The following is a 20,135-nucleotide window of genomic DNA, read 5'->3' as shown; positions in this document are numbered from 1 at the left end:
GGGTTGTCCCACTCAGTCCCGCCAAGCCAGACTCGGAGTGGAATGGAGGCCCACCGTTTCAGGCGGCCAAGGTTACAGTGCTTGGTGGGGCCCGAATCCGCCCGCTGAGTGGAACGCGCTCGGACCAGACACCCCAATCCCAGGGCCCCAACTGCCCAGATTGGCTGATTCGTGGGTGCAGCCGAGCGCCTGTAGTTCAGCCTCGGCATCGTCTTGGTTATCACATCAAACAACCTAGTCCCGAGTCCAACAGCGACACCCGGCTCTCCAGACTAGTCTCTTTCACCCGACCTAAAGCAAGCGTTCGATATTGCGCATTTGATCATTACGGTTGGTTGCAGAGATGGGCGACGGTGAAAAGGAGAACAAGTCGGAGCCGCAGGCCACGGCCCCTCTTCTCCCTGGCGCCGAGCCAACGACCAAACCGAGGCAGCAGAGCGCATCCCGGGAAGAGACACTCCTGCAGGCCAGGAGATTCCTCCAGGATGCCCAAGTGCAGAACACAACGCCAGAGCGCAAAGTCGAGTTTCTCAAGAGCAAGGGCCTTTCAGAGAGCGACATCGAAGGTCTGCTGAAGGAGGTCTCTCAAGATGGGCGGCCTGAAGCACAAGCCTCGGTACGTTGCCCACCCGTTTGCCGGCTGCAATTGCAGACGTCGACTCACACAGCGCATCAAGAACCCGGTCAAGGAGGAGAGAATAGAACCGCCGCTGGCAAAGAAGGAAGATCGACCGCCCATCGTCACATACCCCGAGTTCCTTACAAAGCCGGCGCGTCCACCACCCCTCGTGACCGTCAAGGGCTTCCTCAACACGCTCTACGCCTTCGGCGGCCTGTCTACCCTGGTATACGGCGCAAGCAAATATGTCGTCGAACCGATGGTCGACGCACTCACCGAAGCGCGCATCTCGCTGCACGACACTGCGAACCAAGACCTCGCCAAGCTGGTCGCGAAGCTGGAGAGCACCGTCTCCAAGATCCCGCCCCTCAAACCTACCGCAATTGTCAAGACGAACCCAGCTGCCGACGATGACAACGAGACAGCTAGCAGCTACGACGACCCGACGGAGCTTTTTCACCGCGACATCGGCGTGCAGACCTCGCTGCCGGCCTCACCCGTCCTCCAACACCAAGCCCCTCAACCCACCGGACAACAAGGGACAACCGCCACCGCCACCACAACAACAGCCGCCCAAACCCAGCACGTGGCGAGCCTCACCGCGACGCTCAAGTCGCTCAGCGAGGACCTAGTCGACCAGACCGAGGCGCTGGGCGACGTGCAGACGGTGCTGGGCCTGGTGAAGCAGGACGTAGCCCAGCTGGAAGCGGCGGCGGTCTCGACCGACTTCGTCGGCGGCGGCTTCTCGCTGTACGGCGCGGCGGGGCGGAACGAGCCCGACGACGAGATCAAGCGGGCCAAGGAGAACATCCGGCGGGTGAAGGGCGTGCTGCTGAGCACGAGGAGTTTCCCGGGGAGCAGGTGAGCTGCGCTGAGTTGGGGATCGCGCGGTTGGGGAGGGGGGCGCTTGCAAGGGCTGTTGGGGTGGGCTGCACGAAGCTGTCTCTGGGGGTCGGGGTAGATGTTGCAGGCATTGTACACAATGTGTGTAGGACACAGTCGCCATGCAAAGCATGGTTCCATCTTGCCATGGGATCGACTTGCGCGACTTCGGCTTGGCGGTTTGGGGGGTTGGGGTCATCCAGCAGCAACTGGGGGAATCCATTGGCCGAGTCGCTGCGGGCAGACCACACTCGCAGACGCGCTAACTCCTGCACAGTCACGATGGTGTTGGTGGCGTGAGGCGTGTGGGGCGATTGGTGGTCGAGCTGGCTTGCTGGGACAACGGAGATGAAGTGGCCGCACGTAAAGCTCCGGGGCAGGGCGCACAAGTGCAACGGTTTGCTGGATGAGCCGACAGGTGTCGAGTCGAGCTGACTGGGGACGAGCATACTGTACTCGCTCTGCGGTAAATACCTCCAATACCACAGCAGCTCCGCTGTAACCTGCCATGCTACACGACGTTATTGCAGAGGTCTGCAGCACCTGCGGTTTGACTGTCCAAGCGATGTAACGCCCGGAGATGCTCGACTTCCCCGCTCACCGCCCAATGCCGGGCATTGTCGATTGAGGACTGCTGGGAAGTGGAGACCGGAAACCGGCCTGCTTGGGGTTGCAGATCCCCCGCAAGGGCTAGACCTTTCCGAGGCGGCGCCCTCGATTCGGTCTGGGGGCGAGAGGTACCTTTGAAGCAGCTCCCTCGAGTTGCACCTGATCGGCTAACTTACCAAGGCCCTCCCCGCCCTAATGGCATCCGCTAGCCGGTAGTTGGTTGAATATGGTAGAGTTAGCACTCTGAGAGATGGGGCAACAGCATCAGCAGACTTGCGGACCAGGCCATTGGCTGCAGAGCTGAGGAGATTGGCGCAGATGTCCATTGCAAGGGACCCGAACTTGAACCTGGATCCTGGTCACACGATCGCTGAAAACGGGCGGCCCCGCACTGCAGGAAACTTGGCATCCCCACCTTCAGGTGTCTGCGTTCCCTGTCAGTGTTCATTTTTTTCAGCGAAAAACACTCGCACACTGCGCAAGGCACGACGCTGCCTCTTTTTGCAAACCCCAGCTCCCTTTCGCCGTAGTTACGCAACGGTGAGGTGATCTGGCCAGACAGAAACGGAAGCGCCAACTGAGCGTAGTTGGAATCAGAAGCCGAGGGCGACCTTACGGACAGTACCTTTCAAATCGGGGCTTGCAGTTGGCACACAGTGGCGTCGGATCCTGCCGCTCTCCCCCAGACTTGGATAGGCCAATCCGGAAGCAGCAGAAAAAGCGTTAAGTCGGTTAACTACCTAATAACGTTTAAAGCTGAGCAGGAGCAGCAGGATGCAGCAAGATCGGCAGGACGTCGTGCTGATCTCATCCAACAAAGAGCTGACCCCTGGCCTTCTGAGCGGGCAAGGGCACGGTCATGACCGCTCCCAGCCATCGAGCGGCAAGAGCCCGCAGGCTGCCGCAGCCCCGGGCCAGGATAAGCTTGCCACAAGCCAAGGTAGGTCATGGTCGTCCCTTCCTCTCCAGGTTAACTTGGAGCTATGTGTCATGCGACCATTCCCTTCCGTGTCTGGCTTCCACTTGTGGTTTCCCTTTCCCCCCCGCATGTTACAGCTCCATTAAGTCGGCCCCCTCTCTTCAGCTTCCACCTTTGAATCCATCCTCCACCTACCTTAAAGTTTCCGGACACACACCCACCAGGCAGGAGGCAGGCATGTGACGGCGGCATCGACATCAATGCGCAGATCACTAACGTTAACGCTTGCCGCCGCCGCTACCAAGATCTAGGCAAGCCCGGCCTGCTTGGCGAGGACATCATACCACTCTCAGTTCCTGCCGCCCCGCACTCTGAGCACCCTCATCAACCTCACGGGCTAGCGGCGTCCATAAAGGCAGCGTTCTTCTCGGCACCATCGCACACGCCCGCCAGCGGCGACATCGTCGACCAGCCAACGACAACCATGATCTTCTCAGACCTGTACAAGTCGCCCCGGTCGACTTTCAACAAACTTCGAAACCCCTTCCCGCACGGCGTTCCGCCGCCGCCAGATATCGAGGCCGACCTTGTCAGCAGGGACAAGGCCAAGCAGAAGGAAGCCGTGAAGAAGTATCTGGCGGAGAAAATCCGCAATGACTGGGAGTTTACGTGGCCTCCTGTGGGAGCCTCGACGCCTGTTCCTGCAGGACCTACAACCCCTGCGCAGGCGGAGCCCATCCCGGCGTCAGGCGGCAGAGTCGCGGAGACGACGCCCGCGCTAGCAACGGCAAATGAAGATGCTGTGAGAGATCCCGGGGAGGAGGCAGACGCCGAGTCAGACGCAGAATCTGTCTACAGTACCATCTCCGAGGACCCTGAGCACTTCCGGCCCCGCGCCGACTGGACGTCGGACCTGTCCGACGATGACGACTTTCATGTTCCTGCCTCCCCATTCCGGTTTGATAGCCCGGAAGCTGTAGGCGCGGCTGTGTGCGATTCGATCGAGATGAAGCGCGCGCGACGAAGGAGAGCCGTGCGTGACGAGGCGAAATGGAACCCCGGGCTCGCATGCTTTGAGGCGCGCCGCAATGCCTGGACAGGCGCAAAAACGGTACGGGTGAAGCCGAAACCACGATGCCCTGTATCGCCATCCTCTCCACGCCGGCTGTTTTGGCGCCACCACCGAACGCAATCAACTGCATCGCATGGCGGCGTGGTAAGCCCCAAAACGCCGGCCGGTCCGACCTCGCCTCTCCAACCCACAGAGACCCGCACGTCCACAGCAACGGCCACCGAGTCCGACTCGGGCAAGAGCGGGACATGCGTGCAAAGAACAAGCTCGCGAGATTCGACCTCATCTGCACTCTACCCTGTGCAAACCGTCCTTCCCATCCCTGCGCCGCTCTTGCCACCGCAAAACCCAATGCGCGCCTCCATCCAGCCTTCCATGTACGGCTCCCTCTACGACAAGGTCGTCGTTCAGAGTCTCCAACCATCATGTCCGATCAATCTCGCCGACATGCTACGCGCTTGCGTTGTTGGCTGGAAACGCGACGGCGAGTGGCCGCCAAAGTCGAGCTATCCCGCGCCCGCAGTTCAGACACCCTCGGCGGACGTAATTGCCGCGCGTCAGCGGAAGGCCGAGCAACAGCGGCGCAAAAGCTCCGCCGCAAATGCCAACCCTTCGACGCCGGGGAACGGGTCCGGCTCGAGGAGACTGAGTTTTGTGGGCTTTTTCCACGGGAGCAGCAATAAGCCCACAGCGCCACAGGAGGAGAAGGAGAAGGACAATGCGCTGGGCCATTCTCAGTCGCACTCAGACGAGGGTGCCGGCTCGGGCAAATTCCGGAGGAGTCTGCAGAAGGTGTTCTCGCTGGGCCAGCACGGCCATGCCCATTCCGGTCCTAGCGCGAATGGGAACGCCAATGCGGGCGCGCCCCTCAGCCCGACCAGCCCCACGACCAAGGAGGTTACTGCTGCCGGTTGAGGAGCAATGAAGTTGAACGGGAGGGCGTTTTGGCGTTGCACTGGACAACGGCTCGCAGTAAAGATCCCCGGTGGCGGGTGAGATCGGCTCGAAGTTGACGGCTATGGACTCGTACAAGTTTGCTTGCACGGTATTGCCTTGCTTTCTTACCATATCACTTGATACCCCGGTTTATTTGTGAACAATTTGATGATACCAGGCGGGGATATGGCGGGGGTTGGGGATATGGGAAGGATGATAAAAAAGGGAGCAAGTATAGGCACACAAGGAAGGACTCCGGGGATGATATGTGTGAACTGCGATCAACTCCGCAGCAAAGTCTGCCAGTGAACCTGGAGTGAAATATATGGCGCTGGATCTTCCTCTTCTGGTCAATCGGACGTCCCACTCAACTTACATGGCAGCCGGAAGAGCCATTCGCGTTATACACAGTGAGCAAGCTGAGGCTATCGGACGTGCAAGTAATGCCGGCCAAAACAGCGCCTCTCGCAGGGTCATTAACCTCTAGGTATCTCTAGCTGATCGCTCTCCTCTCCCCTAACTGTGGTAGCCGCCACATCTAACCTACCCATCCATCAGCAAACCAAGACATCGCATGAACATATCCAAATCATGGCCCAAGCACCGGGCTTCGAGACCACGCCTGAGCTGTCTGCAACGACAAAACCACGCTCCAGGTGTTACTCCGACAGAGAGGAACGCCCTTGCAAAACCCAAAACCGAAACCACAACCAAGAAACAAGAGGAATGAGAAACCACGGTTTCACATATTTCCCTCCATGGCTCCATGGTAAATCCCGAGACCGAGTTGCGCCCTGCCCCGCCCCGTGCTCACAAGCCGGTCACGCGCATGGCGGCGTAGCCGACCGTGATGACGACGCCGAGCGTGAGCACGCTGCTGGGCACGCCGACGGCGATGAAGTGCTTGACCTGCAGGTAGCGCCGGCCGGCGGGGTCTTCCTTCATGATGGCGGCTGGAATTGATGATGAAGAGCGCGTTCGCGCGAGCATCGGTGGTTAGCTAGCTTAGCCGGGGGAATGGGTCGCTGATTGAGAGGAGAGGGAGGATATTTTTGGGAGGAAGGGGGGGGGGGGGGTTGGGGCCGGGTTGACTCACTCATGTTAGGAAACCCGCTAGTGGGCAGGGCCATCGCGGCGCTGCACATCAGCACGCCGGCCATGACCAGCAGGTTGGGGTGGGGCTCGTCGAGGTCCTTGCCGACGTTGTAGACGAGCGGCAGGATGATCAGGGCGGCGACGGTGTGGCTGATGAAGGTGGCGATGACGAGGATCAGGCTGGAGAAGACGACGAGGACGCCGTAGAGGCTGAAGTCCTGCACGCGCTCCGTGATGGCCTCGGTGACGGTGTGCAGCAGGCCGGACGAGTTGACGGCCTTGCCGAGGGAGAGCCCGCCGGCGGCGAGCATGATGATGGTCCAGGGGAAGTTGTTGAAGTCTTCCTTGGTGAGGATGCCGACGCCGAAGAAGAGCACGATGGGGATGATGGCGATGACGCCCATGTCGCCGAAGACGCCCTCGAGGGTGTGCGAGGCGCACCACAGGCTGATGGTGACGATGGTGACGGCCGACACGAACCACTGGACGCCCGTGAAGGGGTCGCGCACGGCGCGCACGGGGACGATGGTGGTGCCGCGGCCGGGCTGGAACGCCAGCAGCAGGAGGACCCAGATGAGCAGGATGGAGATGATGCCGACGGGAATGACGATGAAGAACCACTGGCCCCACGTGGGCTCGGGCTCCATGATGCCGATGGCGACGACGTTTTGCGGGGACGCGATGGGCGAGAGCATGCCGCCGATGTTAGAGGCGAGCGCAATCCCGATGATGACGGCCTTGGACATGGGCGAGCCGGAGGGCAGGTTGCGCAGCATGGGCTCGATGAGACCGAAGCAGAGGACCGGGGCGGCCACGTTGCTGATGAGCATGCTGGCCACCGCGGCGACGGCCATGTTGGCGATGAGGACCGTCTTGGGCCGGGTGCCGGCCTTGCTGAGAACAAAGGTGGCGATGCGCTTGTCGATGTAGCACTTGGAGAGGGCCGCGGCGATGGTGAAACCGCCGAGAAGCAGCATGATGACGGGCGTCCACATGGCGGCAAAGACGGCGGCAGTAGCCTCTTTAGAGCCTAGCCTCTGATGCGGTTTGTCCTTGTCACGGAACACCTGCAAGACCACGCACAAGAAGGGGATGATGAGCGACGTCACGAATAAGGGGAGCGCCTCGGTGGCCCAGAGCAAGCTGACGAGCACCAGCATGGCGAGGCAGTTCTGCTGTTCGGGCTTTTGCATGATCGGGATATAGAGGAGCGCGAAGAAGAGGGTGACGACGACGAGGAGGGTGAAGGTTGTGGACGTGACCAGCCACGTGGGGCAGATGAAGCGGCCCAACGGCGTGGAAATCTCCTTGGTCGGCAGCACGATCTCGTCGTCGCCTTGAAGGCGCGTCTTCTTGGGGTCCGTGTCTCGGCCCAGCAGGGTGTGCCCCAAGCTGGCAGCCTCGGCTCGCCGCTCCATTCCGATCAGCTCTCTCCAGACGGTGTTGCGCTCCCACACAACATGCTCTCGCAGATGCGACCTCAGGTCGCGGATTGCCGTGTCCGCGTCGCCGTTGGTAACAACAGCAGTATAGGCGCGGACAATCTCCGCAATCCGGTCTTCCAAGCCCTTCATGGTCTCGGGACGGAAGGGGCAGGCCGTGTCGACGAAGGTATCCATGTACCTGGACCGCAGCCTGCGATCGATGATCTTGTCGAACTTCTTGAGGACCTTGCTGAAGCCGGTCCGGTTAAGCTGGATGAACGACTTGAGTTCACATAGCTGCACGTAGAGGTTGATCATGCGCTTCTTGAGCATGATCCCCGACGAGAACAGGACAGCCTGCTCGGCGTAGTCGTCGTAGGCCATGCTGTACCGGCGAAGCGACCGGGTGAGATCCGTCGACGCCGTCAGGTCGGTCGATGCCATCATGGGATTCTGGATCGTCCTGCGCCTCCCGGAACTGCCCCTCCGTCTCCTGGCGGTAAGACCAGTCTCCTCGTCGCCTTCATCGTCGCTGTCCTCATCCAGGCCGTCCTCGGTCGACAGCTGGCTGCGCATGCTGTGGCGCCGCAGCCGCTCGGAACGGGCTCTCTCGCTGGGCTCGGGGGGCAGCCGCGCTTCTTCCGTGGCGCCTGACTCATCCTGGAACTCGTGAATATCCTTGAGAAGCAGTTCCACCTCGTCCAACAACTCCTTCTCTTTCAAAACGTAGAAGGACGTTATCTTCTCCAGCTCCACGTCAAGCGCGCGGCTGAAGACGGCTTCCGGGTCATCGTTCTGAATTAGCGGCTGGGACTCGGCGTCGCCGGCGGGCAGGTGGATTGCCTTCTCGAGCTGGTATATGCTGGCCGCGAGTGGCTGGTCAGCAGCCTAGCCAGCCAAACACGGTTCAAGAAGAGAGAAGCAGGCTCGGATCCTGCACCTACAGTTTCTTGAGATTGCTGTAGGCGATGTAGTGGTTGCTCCAGTCCGGGACGGCGTTGAACTGGATGCTGTGCGAGAACTTCATCTCGTCGAGCTGCTCGAGCCTCCAGCGCTTCTCGGCCCGCTTGATGTCGTACCTCTGCTGGCGGGCCCGGACGGCGTCGTGGTACTCTTGCGCGGCGCGCGAGAGCTCGACAAGCTCGATCTGGCCGAGCGGGTTGTCAGACGCGGCACGCTGGGCGCTCCCTCCCCCGTCGAGAAAGCGAACGCGTGTAGCTGGGGTCGATGCAGGCAGCTGCTGCGCTCGAAGACCGTTGGATCGGCTAGAGGAGGGCTCGTGGGGTGCGGCCGGGGGCGGAATTTTGAACGACTTCGTGCCGCGAGGGCAACTGTTTTGGTTTGAAGTGATCGCGGGTGGAAGAGCGGGCTGCTGCCAGGTTCCCGCTCGCAACTCATCGACGCCAATGGGAAGCCACGAGAATCACGCAAGTACACTAACCTGAGGTACACTACACTAGGTAGTGGACGGTAACGTTATTGAGGTTCAAGGCTGCGTCTAGCTCCACCTGCCCCCACGCCCGGCATGGACCGAAGACCTGGAACGGCTTGGCTCGGCCCGCAAAAAGCAGCCCAGGCATCAGTCACATGCTGGCTGAGCTTGGCTGTGACACACCACAGCAGCTGAGCGAGAGCTGCCCAATTGGCGCAATGTCGCAAACACGTGGTGAAATTACGACTGTCCATCCTGGCGGGTCCCCGTCCATGAGAAGCGCAGCAAAGGAGGGATAACTTACCTCAGTTAACTAAAGTTGTGATAACTTCCTCTATACTACTCCGTATCGTAAACATGAACACTTTGGGTACGTAGTGTAAGTCCTGGTATTACGGATAGCGCGGGTTTCGTTCCCCAAAAACCTCCTGTAGTCCGTACACCTGCACCTATCCGAAACACAGGCTTCCTTTCATCAATTCAACGGTGGTAGAGCTACCATCGTCTACTGTATGTTTGTGCAACTATCCCACATTGGCGTGCTTCTGCATGCTGGTGAGGTCTCACTCCTCCAGGTGGTTGACACAGTATCCTGTCTGGTAACGGCTCTTGCATGAGCGGTGCCTCGCCTCCATCCTTTCTGCGGTTTGTCCTGCATATGGTGAGAACTTGGCCAAAAGCAATAGCCAAGACGATACACTTCAGCCTTCTTGGTTTCCCTGTCTCTGTTTACCTGCGGCTGTTGACATGATCCGCCCTGAAGAGCGCCTATGGTGTGGGTCGGGCAACTTGCTCGACGGTGGGCCCTACACTTGGCACATCACGGATCTCGACCAGCGAAGGCATTTCTCAGTGACTTACAACCCTCCGATCCCAGTTCAAGACGTCGAAGAGACCGAGGAGATTTGCATGGCGCAGCTGAGAAAGCATATCGACGACCTGGGCGAGGGCGTCTACGGGATGGGCTTCTCAGAGCCTGGACCGATCATGATGAGCACAGATCCAGAAGACGACGTGACTTGGTATGTCAACAAGTATCCATTGACTGCGCTGGAGCTTCCTTTCCCCGTCAAGACTGTACAGAACGAGCCTGACCGAGCTGGATCGATTGAGCCCGCAAGTCGACCATGTCTCGTTCCCGGGAGCCTCAAGTACGGACTCGGCTCAAGCTTGCGTTCAAGGTACCTTACTCCGTACTGGGTACCTTAGGTAGCGTAGCCCTTAAATGCATCGAGTGCCGTCAACCAGGCCCAGTAACCCTAACCCTTGACATTTGGTGGCTCTGAGACGGGAACGTCAGTCAACAGCGAATGCCGTCATGGTCGGTTGCCGGCGCCGAGGCAAGAGCTCGACCGCCTGTATCGGCGCCCCTCCTTCGACAGCGCCCCTCAACAGCAACAAATACAACCACAGTCACCGTGCAGTCTTCCTGGGCTAGCATGCGATCCGCGGCTTCAAACCAGTCCTGATGTAATACCTTGATAACTGCGCCAGGCGCACATCGAGACCCGATGCTTTCCGCGTTCACGGCTCGACCGATCATCGAGCTCAAGCAGCGCGACAAGTCCAAGATCGAGTCCATCCTCGCCTACGGCATGCTTGCTCCCAGTGGCGCATTTGCACCACCTCTGACTGACCAGTGCTCTTAGGCGACCGCGTCCTCGTCGGCCTCAACACAGGCTCCCTGCGCATCTACCGAACCAACGACCTCGCCAGCAGCGCCTCCTCCACCCAGCCCGACGCTGAGGACCCGAGCGCTGCGGCGCCGTCATCCCAGAATGGCCACGCCGCGCACAAGCCGCAGGCGCCTAAGCCGACCGACCTCCTCCGGGAGGTGGAGAAGTTCTCGACGCGCGCCATTGAGCAGCTCGCCATAATCAAGGAGGCCAACACGCTCGTGTCGCTCTCCAACTATGCTGTTTCGCTGCACGACCTCAAGACTTTCGAGCCCATCGAGTCGCCCCTCTCCCGCACCAAGAATGCCTCGACCTTTGCTGTCACGAGCAACATTGTCAAGGACCCGGCCACCGGCGTCCCCGAGATCATCTCCCGCCTAGCGGTTTCCGTCAAGCGCCGGCTGCTGCTCTGGTCGTGGCACGAGAGCGAACTGTCGCCCGAGGTCACCGAGATCGTCCTCGCCGAGTCCATCCGGTCCATCACCTGGGCGAATGCGACTAGGGTCGTCTGTGGCATGAATAGCGGCTACGTTCTGGTCGATGTGGAAACCGGCAGCATCGAGGATATCGTGGGGCCTGGAGCCATTGGGGGCGCCGCCGGCGGGCAAGGGCGCTTCGGAGCCGTCAGCGCTGCCGGGATGGGATACATGGGCCTCGGCGGCTACATGCCTCAGCCGCTCTCTGCCAAACTCGCCGACGGTGAGCTGCTGCTGGCCAAAGATATCAACACCTTGTTTATCAACGACGCCGGGAAGGCCCTGGAAAAGAGGCAGATCCCCTGGCAAGCGGCACCAGAAGCGATCGGGTACAGCTACCCATACATCCTGGCCCTGCAGCCGCCGACGAAAGGAAGCCTCGAGGTCCGGAACCCGGACACGCTGAGTTTGTTGCAGACTATTAGCCTCCCCGGCGCCGCGGCACTCCATTTCCCCCCGCCAACGGTCAGCCTGGCCCATGCTGGCAAGGGCTTCCACGTGCTGAGCGACCGGGTGGTGTGGAAAATGGACGCTACCGACTACGACTCCCAGGTCGAAGAGCTCGTCAAGAGCGGTAGGCTCGACGAGGCTATTAGCATCTTGACTATGCTCGAAGATGCGCTGCTCAAGAATAAGACAGAGACACTACGAGAAATCAAGATGCAAAAAGCCGAGCTGTTATTTCGCCAAAAGAAGTACCGCGAGTCGATGGATCTCTTCAACGAGGACAGCGTCAACGCGCCGCCGGAAAGGGTGCTGAAGCTCTTTCCGAAGTCCATCGCTGGCGATCTATCTGGGCTCGACGAAGACAGGCAGGACGAGTCCGAACAGGGGAGTGATAGTGGGAAGGCGGACGGCGAGCAGCAGGAGACTAAGCCAGACCTTGCTGAAGTGTCCTCGCCCCCGAGGGTTGGCGGATTCGCCAAGTACCTCATGGGCAGCTGGAAGGCCAACCCCGAGACGGCGTCTATCGCCTCATCCAAGAAAGGGCCCGACGATGATGCCGCAAGCATCAAGGGCAAACCCGACGACGAGCAATCCCAACAGGAAAAGGACCTGATGGCCGCCGTCTCGGAACTAAACGGCTACCTAGCCGGTGCCAGAGCACGGCTGCAGCGCGTCATCGACCCCGTCACGGGCAAACTAAAGCCGCGCAAATCCCAGAGCGGTTCCACCGAGGAGGCCTTCAAGACCCTCCTGCTCTCGTCGGCAGACGAAAGCGACGAGCAGCTCGAGAGGGACCTCCAACACACCTTCAGGATCGTCGACACCACGCTCTTCCGCGCGCTCATGTACTCGCGCCCGGCGCTGGCCAGCTCGCTCTTCCGGATCCCCAACTTCTGCGACCCGGACGTCGTCAACGAGCGCCTGGTCGAACACAACCGCTTCAACGAGCTGGTCGACTTCTTCTACGGCAAGAAGCTGCACCGGCAGGCGCTGAGCCTGCTGCGCAAGTTCGGGTCGCCCGACGAGCCCGACGAGGCCGCGCCCGCGCTGCACGGCCCGCGGCGGACGGTGCTGTACCTGCAGGGCCTGCCGCCGGAGATGATCGATGTGATCCTCGAGTTCTCCGAGTGGACGCTGCGGAAGGACCCCGAGCTCGGCATGGAGGTGTTCCTCGCCGACTCGGAGAATGCCGAGACGCTGCCGCGCGACAGGGTCCTGGCGTTCCTGGGCGGCATCGACATCGGGCTGGAGATACGGTATCTGGAGCACATCATCGGCGAGCTGAACGATCTGACGCCGGACTTTCACAACCGGCTGGTCGAGCTGTTCATTCGGCAGCTGACAGAGAAGCCGCGGGGAGAAGACTGGGATGCGCTGATGGAGCGGCTGGTGCGCTTCCTGCGGGAGAGCAAGCAGTACAGCCTGGGGAAGGCACGGGCATTGATTCCAAAGGATGGTAAGGTTGCGGACAGCTGAATACTGAGTCCTTGTTCCGTGACTGACACTGCGTATTCTAGACCCGGCTTTTTACGAAGCACAAGCCGTCGTGCTGAGCAACATGGGACAGCACAGACAGGCGCTGATGATCTACGTCTTTAAGATGAAAGATTATGCTAAAGCAGAAGAGCAAGTTGGCCCATTTTTTCATTCCCTTAACCGCTCTGCTTCGTCTTCTTCTAACAACCTCCCCGCTTAGATACTGCAATCGCATCCACAAAACCCAAGAACCGCCGCAGGCCACCCGCACCGGCTCCGCTCAGACACCACCCACCAGCACAACAGCGCCCGCAGCAGCAGAAGACAAAGCCCAACCGGACACGGACGAGAAGCCGTCCATCTACCACACGCTGCTCTCGCTCTACCTGACGCCGCCGCCGGAGCACGGGCCGCCCAACCTCGGGCCGGCGCTCGACCTGCTCTCCAAGCACGGCGCGCGCCTGCCGGCCACGTCGACGCTCTCGCTCGTGCCGGACGAGCTCCCCGTCGCGCAGCTCGAGTCGTACTTCCGCGGGCGCATGCGCGGCGCCAACAGCGCCGTCAACGAGACCCGCGTGCTGGCGGGCCTGCGCCGGACCGCGCTGTTCAAGAGCCAGGCGCGGCTGCTCCTGGGCGATGACGGCGTCCCCGTTCCGCCTGCTGCTGGTGCTGGTGCTGCCGCTGGGCACGGAGGTGGTGGTGGTGGAGGGAGGAACAGGAGGGTCGTGATCAGTGAGGAGAGGGTGTGCGGCGTGTGTCATAAGAGGATCGGCGGGAGCGTGGTGGCCGTGCTCCCTGATAACACCGTGGTGCATTATGGGTGCTTGGGCAGGGCCGGCGGGACCGGGCCGAGGCCGATGTCGTCTGGCGAGAGGGACGGTGCGGCGAGTGTGAGGTCATGGACGGGTGTTGGGTTAGGCGCGGGCGCGGGCGCGAGCGCGGGATCTTGGGGGAGGACAGCTGGGTAGATGGCCGTCGACGGGCGGGCGTGGATGTGAAATATACTGTCGGCGCTGACTCCATGTTCGCTCCGAGGGGGGTTGTATCGTGATTTGTCGCAGTCGAGGCCGCTAGTTGCGCCAGGGCAAAATGCATACCCCCGTTGCGCGTTGTCCCGTGGCATGGTGTGCACCAACCCGACACACCCCACCTGCTCAAGCAATCTTTAAACCTCCTCCTCTTGCGCCTCCTCCCCGTAGTTTTCCTCCTCCTTCTCGTCGTCGACAGCCTTCGCGCCGGCGGCCCCGCCTGCGCTCGCCTCCCGCGCCTTGTCCTCCTCCATCCGGGCCGTGAGCTCGCGGTTGACCTGCTCTTGCAGGCCGACGACGGATTGGCGGAGCTCTGAGAGGTACTTGGTCTTGCTTTCCACCGTCGTGCTATCGGCGGGGGCTTGGAGCGGGCGGGAGATGGTGAAGGGCGCGTTGGTGGTCGACGTGTAGGTCGCGGAGAGCGAGGGCTTCGTGGAGGCCATTTTGGATTTGCTACCTACGCAGGGAGGTAATCGAGTTTGCTGAATGCGTGTCCTCTAGGTGGTTTGAAAGTCCGGCTGTCCTTGGATCGGATATTCGCCCTGCTCCAAGGTTGGTTTGTGGTAAAGGAGCAAGGAACAAAGTGCCCCGCCAAAGTTTCATTACATTGCGGGGTTGGGTTGGGAGCTTGCCGACCCCCCGGCTCCTTGGCTCGTCGCTGTTAATGGGTCACAGTGGCGTTTCCATCCACTGCGACCTGCAGCAGGGGTACCGCAAGCAACCTGCGCTGCTGAAAGTTGCTCCCGTTTGCAAGCCCATCCATTCCATCTTCGGTCTCTTACGGCCGCACCTTCCGAGGACTTTCGCCCCGCGACCAGCCCGACTTTTGATCTTGCACGTTCCTCGCCTCCGCAGACACCCCGCGCTTGTCTCCTATCATCCCCAGTATCGCTTAGGAGACGGAGACACTCACCCGCAGAGCCTGCCGCTGTGTCGCAAACACCAAGCCGCAACCAGCCAAGATGTAACAGGCTGCTGCACCCCTCCCCCAGCAACAACACCACCTTGCCCTTGCCCTTGCCCTTGTCCTGCCCTATCCAATGCAGCCAGCAAGGCCCCCGCCGAGGGCTCCAGGGAGCTTCTCGCCCCTGTCACCGAGTAACTCGGCAAGTGTGACCGACGACTCGCGCCCGAGGCGGTCGAGCGACGAACCGGCACCCTTGAATGTGGTGAAGACGCGCACTCCGCAGCCGCCCACCGCGCCGTCCCCAACACCCATCTACACCAGCTTCACCTCCGGGAACAGCGCCAACGCCAAGGCCGACGCCGGCACCGCCGGCCCCCAGAACTTCTCGCGCCCCACCGTGTCGACCGCCGTCTCGGCCGCCCGCTCCGTCGCCGGCACTCATTCTCCAGTCGATGCCCTTCCGCGCAGTGGGGCCTCTCCTCTGACCCTACCGCCCGCCACCTCGTCTCCCGTGACGCCCACCTTCGGAGGCCGGCTTGGGCACTCGCGGAAGCACTCCCAGAACGCCGGCTTGTTCGAGCCCACCCTGCCGTCGACGAGCACATCCAACCTGTCGCAAATCGGGCTTACCAAGCAGTCTCCAAGAGCCGCGCCAGCGCCGCACCGAGAGATGTCCGCGAGTCAGATCGCAGCACAAGCTGCCGTGATGCAGCATCAGAATCAGCAACAGCAGGCGCAGCAAGCGCAGCAAGCGCGCCAGCGCTCCCAGACGGTGCCACCTCATGGGGCTGACGACCAGCCAGCCAAGCGCGGGAGTGGTGGGCCCTTGAACCCCCCGCTACTGAGCCTTACCGAAGCCAGCGTGCCTCGAGATAATGCATTTGGGGGGGAGACCTACCACAACGGCCTGCCTGGCAACCACACGCTGGCCGCCACGGCCGCCGCCAATCTCGTCTTCCCGCGATCCGCACAGGCGACTCCCGGGATACCCACGCAGTCGCTCGCCCCTCAACCTCCGCCTCCGCCTCCGCCTCCGGCCTCCGAGAAACCGGTGAAGCCAGAGAAGTCCAAGGTCAAGCTCTTCTCGCGTCAAGTGAAGATTGGTGGCAAGAGCGATTTGAAGGACAAGCCGCTACCCAGTCCAGGCAAGGTAGGCCACGTCTTCGCGAACCTGCAACGGGGGAACTTCAGCACCACTAGCCTCGATTCGACATCCCAGTCGTTCTACAGCCTGCCGAACTCGTCGGCTGCAACCATACGGCCAGTCGAGATGCCGCCAGAAAAGGAGGGGAAGGAGAAGGAGAAGAAGCATCACTTCTTGTCGCGCCAAAAACACAAGCTCAAGGACGACTACCATCTTCCGCTCTCGTCCGCTATGAGCAACTCCAGGCCGACGGATCCGAATGCGCCGAGCAGCCTCTACAGTTTCAGCCTGCCTCAAAGCCCGGGTCCGAGCAGCACCACTTTCAAGTCAGCCCTGGACCTGCGCCATGGGGGGCGGGCTTTACGAGAGAAGAGGAAAGAGGAGAAGGCGTTGGAAGATGCCTCGACCTCCGGCATCGGGAGCGAATGGCCGGGTTCGAGCGCTGTCGGTTCGGGGTCAGGCGCCCTCGGTCCGGCGCTCTACCTCAATGAGCCGTTTGACAGCCACAAATACGGTCTCAACAACATGACCCATGACGATGCTTGGCCTTTTTTGAAGGCAAAGTTGCTTGTTGTGTTCGAGGCTGAAGATCTCCGGCTGCCGGTTGAGGACCTCAACCGCGTCGTCACGATGCACATCCAGTACTGCCTGGCTCGCCGGAGCCCAAACATCATTGTGGATGATCTGAGGGAGCTGTTGTCCACGGGCTTCTCCAGCCTCGACCAGACCCTCCGCAAGACCCCCGAGGATAGGCTGATCCCGTCCCTGGTCGAGCTCTGGATATTTACGTTTACCGGTATTCTACCATATCTGCAGGCCGTCTTCTTACCGCTGGACCTCGAGTTTGCGGGAAACGGGCCCCTGATGTCGCCTGAACAGGCTCGTGACTTCTGGGGCGGCATCCCGGCGACAACCTCAACAAGCGACCCGTCTTCTGCCGCTCCCAAAAGCGTCAGCGTTTCCCCTGCCTCTTCGGTGCTCGAAGTGCGCCGCTTTGTGCTGCTCGCTTTTCGCGACATCGTCATACTCCCTCGCTACGAGACACTCAAAGCCATGTTCTCCCGCCTCTCTCTTGAGTTCCTGCCCCAGTCCCTGGCATCCATGGCCCTCGCCTCGCCACCACTGCCCATCCCCTCGCCGGGCTACCACAAGCAGAGCATAAACCAACAGCTCTCCGGCTCCCCATCCGAACAGCACGCCTCCACGAGCCTCCCAACCGCGTTCGGATACCGTTCAAACCCGGCCGCCTCGCTCGACCCGGCAGTGGCAAGCTACAACAGCACCGGCAGCACCCTGCTCGGCGACAGCTCCGGCAGCGGCAACCGCAGCCGCGCCATCAGCAACGTCAGCTTCGGCAGCGACGGCCCCGCCCACCCGCTGCGGCCGCGCGACCAGATCGTCGAGGACTCGAAGCAGGTCACCGACATGGTCGGCCGCATGCTGCAGTGCATGAGTGTGCTCGCTTCCGTCTCCGTCGCGGCCCCGGTCTCGGTCGCCGCCACCCCCGCCGGCCAAGACGCGGACGAGGGCGCCCGCCGCATCGAGGAACTCAACAAGCTGCTCAAGCTCAACTGGCTCGGCCGCGGGCGCACCGGCCGCAACAGGCGCGGCATGGTCGGCGGGCGGGCCACGAGGAAAGCCGCGGGCGGCGCGAGTGGGGGTGGGGATACGGCTGCGGGTGCCGGTGCGGGTGCTGTCGGTACCAGTCCCGAGGTGCGGGTGCCGCAGCCGCCGCCGCCGCCGCAGTCTTCTTCGAGCGTGTCAGCGTCTTCGAGCATGGGCGTGTGAGGCAGCACGACCGGTCGGCCACTCTGGAGGGTGGTCAATGATGGATGACGCTGTGTGCGGTTGATTATGTTGGGTATGTCACATGGCGGTCATCGGATGGGGGATGGGATTGGGATCTGATGGGATCATGTTGGGGCCAGGTACGGTTAACCACAGCTGCTGCACACACAAACACACATACACACACACACAAAAGGGGGCGTTTTGGAAGACTTTGCTGTTCTGGGATATGTATGTCAATAGGGGTTCAACAGGGCGGGCAGGACAAGCTAGAGCGAACTGGGCCCGATTGAAGGCAGGTTAGGGGAATCCAAGGCGCACGGAGGGTCAACTAGGGTCAGTGAATGTATATTTGTCTAAAGTATTCTCGAACGAACGGCCCGATGATCTCCAGTTTGCGTTGCTTGTTCGGGCGCAAGATGAATATGGGACATCTCCCAGTGATGCCAAGGTGTGGTGGGTAGGTATCCAGCCATATTATATTGCACTTGGCACTGAATGCTCCTCCTTGATGATGCTTGATTCAGGTCTTCCCGAGACTCACCACAGGGTCCATTTACGGGTGTATCGAAGGTGTCAGAAGGTACGGGCAAAGCGCACGAAGGGCATGGCCCTTCGATGGCGACAAATACAACCGCAGCGGCAGCATATACTACAAGTCGGCGCGTGATGGGAAAACGGTCACACCGTTTCTTAGTTCATGGAGACGCCAGGGTGATTGGCACAGACCGAGAGAAATCATGGCACGGATTGAACATATCATTGTGTAGTATTATTGTTATTATTTTGATACATACAAATATCAAGGTGACGGCGAGCTTCAGGCCATCAACGGTGATTACCTATATTTGTGCGTTAGCCGCAGGCTTCTCACGATCAATTGTGAAAACGAGATAGAAACAAATGCTGCGATCAGACATCCAAGGAAGGTTTTGCCCTCATCTGTCCCGAGAAAGGCTCTGGTGGGACTCGAGTGGAAACTGCGAATGTGTGGGAAAATTTTCATCATGCAGCGTTGGGGAAGAAGACGGAAAAGCAAACTAACCTTACGCTGGTCGACACAAAGGTCGCGTACTGTTGGGTTAGCAGACGCCGAGGTGAAGAAGAAAGGATGCTCGGATGGGGGCGGCGCGGCTCGCAGATATTTATCCTCGGAGAACACGACTCTCGAAGATTCCACCTGTGGCAGGGTCAGCGACTGGATCATCGTTGACGGTGGAGACCAAACGCGATGCTCCAAGCTCCACCGAGCAGAAAACATCGAGGATGTTCTCTGCTGGGTCAGACAAGAATACTGGCAAGTAACAGGCCCGTTCCCGAAGGACGGAAGCCCGAGACAGACTGGCTTTCGTTCATGGTCGATTCAGGTGGGAAAAGAAGACATGATTTGACGTTGTCATCATAGAACGGTGGGAGGCTTGGACGAGCGTAGATATGCAAGCAAAAGGAGAAGAACAGGAGAGAACTGCAACTTACCGGCCGGCCCCATCTTTGCAGTGGTGTTGCTTCCGCTGCAGCTCAGCTGGGTCTCAAGCTGAGCTGACAAGCTGAGCTACCCTCTTCTTCCACGTCAGCTGATCCAGCCTTGACTCGCTCGCGAGGGGGCACAAAGACAGAAGAAAAAAGTGCAATAGAAAAAATGAACTCTCGGCTCTGCGTAATGGCCACAGCCGTCCTTGTGCGCGCCTCGCGAGAAAGACCAGACCGGAAAGCGTCGAGAAGGTGAGGAGGTGAGGAACAGAAGAAGAGGATTGAGTGCGGCTCTGCAATTAAATATTTTGAACAATCAGATAAGTTGGAAAAATCTCCAGTTAAGTCACGTGCTGATGCCGGCAACAGACCAATCAAACCTGTTGACCAGAAGCAGATCAAACCAATCAGATACTTAAAGCCCCACATTTCATGCTCAGGCGGTAACTGCAACGTTAACGCCATGTTTTTGTACTGTGTACCTGCCTATCTGAATTACGGAATACACTGCATCCTCCAGCGCAAACTCTCCCTCCCTCCAGAGCTCGACGAGAAAGGAGAAGAGCCGACGACGTCAATATCTGTGAAGGATACTAGATACAAATATTACCCGGCAACGAGCCCTCGTGGTCGGCCGAGATTGTCATGCATTCAAGTGGCTGTGCGGGATTCGCTGCAAGTTTGCATAGGCAAATCTGAGTATCGACTACCTCAGCACAGAGTACGCACTGCAGC

General features: G+C 60.2%; 6 protein-coding genes across 6 annotated transcripts; 4 read left to right on the top strand and 2 right to left on the bottom strand.

Annotated features, from left to right (window-relative positions):
• Positions 1–191: 191 nt before the first annotated feature.
• Positions 192–1,590, top strand: THITE_2123540 (uncharacterized protein). The gene is made up of 2 exons (XM_003657614.1): positions 192–616; positions 678–1,590. The coding sequence occupies exons 1-2, from the start codon at positions 344–346 to the stop codon at positions 1,482–1,484; spliced, it is 1,080 nt and encodes a 359-aa protein (XP_003657662.1). The 5' UTR covers positions 192–343; the 3' UTR covers positions 1,485–1,590.
• A 1,179-nt stretch (positions 1,591–2,769) lies between these two features.
• THITE_2123539 (uncharacterized protein) lies at positions 2,770–5,322 on the top strand. The gene is made up of 2 exons (XM_003657613.1): positions 2,770–3,050; positions 3,335–5,322. The coding sequence occupies exons 1-2, from the start codon at positions 2,885–2,887 to the stop codon at positions 5,014–5,016; spliced, it is 1,848 nt and encodes a 615-aa protein (XP_003657661.1). The 5' UTR covers positions 2,770–2,884; the 3' UTR covers positions 5,017–5,322.
• Positions 5,323–5,685: 363 nt separating this feature from the next.
• On the bottom strand, positions 5,686–8,492 carry THITE_2123538 (uncharacterized protein). Its single transcript, XM_003657612.1, has 2 exons — positions 6,134–8,492; positions 5,686–5,990 (listed from the first exon to the last, which is right to left on the bottom strand). The coding sequence occupies exons 1-2, from the start codon at positions 8,130–8,132 to the stop codon at positions 5,848–5,850; spliced, it is 2,142 nt and encodes a 713-aa protein (XP_003657660.1). The 5' UTR covers positions 8,133–8,492; the 3' UTR covers positions 5,686–5,847.
• A 1,243-nt stretch (positions 8,493–9,735) lies between these two features.
• Positions 9,736–14,178, top strand: THITE_164797 (uncharacterized protein; the record flags this gene model as incomplete). Its single annotated transcript, XM_003657611.1, has 6 exons — positions 9,736–10,010; positions 10,078–10,139; positions 10,483–10,596; positions 10,638–13,043; positions 13,105–13,213; positions 13,284–14,178. The coding sequence occupies 6 exons, from the start codon at positions 9,736–9,738 to the stop codon at positions 14,029–14,031; spliced, it is 3,714 nt and encodes a 1,237-aa protein (XP_003657659.1). The 3' UTR covers positions 14,032–14,178.
• Positions 14,179–14,228: 50 nt separating this feature from the next.
• On the bottom strand, positions 14,229–14,534 carry THITE_2092830 (uncharacterized protein; the record flags this gene model as incomplete). The annotated part of the gene is made up of 1 exon (XM_003657610.1): positions 14,229–14,534. One exon carries the CDS (start codon positions 14,532–14,534, stop codon positions 14,229–14,231), a length of 306 nt encoding a protein of 101 aa, XP_003657658.1.
• Positions 14,535–14,807: 273 nt separating this feature from the next.
• On the top strand, positions 14,808–18,108 carry THITE_2123534 (uncharacterized protein). Its single transcript, XM_003657609.1, has one exon. The coding sequence runs from the start codon at positions 15,132–15,134 to the stop codon at positions 17,928–17,930; it is 2,799 nt and encodes a 932-aa protein (XP_003657657.1). The 5' UTR covers positions 14,808–15,131; the 3' UTR covers positions 17,931–18,108.
• The last annotated feature ends 2,027 nt before the right edge of the window (positions 18,109–20,135 follow it).

The sequence above is a fragment of the Thermothielavioides terrestris genome, chromosome 6 (assembly GCF_000226115.1).
Source record: "Thermothielavioides terrestris NRRL 8126 chromosome 6, complete sequence".
Taxonomy (NCBI): Eukaryota; Fungi; Ascomycota; class Sordariomycetes; order Sordariales; family Chaetomiaceae; genus Thermothielavioides; species Thermothielavioides terrestris.
This window is presented reverse-complemented; position numbering and strand designations above follow the sequence as displayed.

Coding starts and splice junctions, on each gene's coding strand:
- THITE_2123540 (XM_003657614.1), top strand. CDS start 344: ATGGGCGACGGTGAAAAGGAGAACAAGTCGGAGCCGCAGGCCACGGCC. Junction 617..677: donor GGCCTGAAGCACAAGCCTCG/GTACGTTGCCCA, acceptor CAGCGCATCAAG/AACCCGGTCAAGGAGGAGAG.
- THITE_2123539 (XM_003657613.1), top strand. CDS start 2,885: ATGCAGCAAGATCGGCAGGACGTCGTGCTGATCTCATCCAACAAAGAG. Junction 3,051..3,334: donor TAAGCTTGCCACAAGCCAAG/GTAGGTCATGGT, acceptor GCCGCTACCAAG/ATCTAGGCAAGCCCGGCCTG.
- THITE_2123538 (XM_003657612.1), bottom strand. CDS start 8,132: ATGCGCAGCCAGCTGTCGACCGAGGACGGCCTGGATGAGGACAGCGAC. Junction 5,991..6,133: donor TAGCGGGTTTCCTAACATGA/GTGAGTCAACCC, acceptor CATCAATTCCAG/CCGCCATCATGAAGGAAGAC.
- THITE_2123534 (XM_003657609.1), top strand. CDS start 15,132: ATGCAGCCAGCAAGGCCCCCGCCGAGGGCTCCAGGGAGCTTCTCGCCC.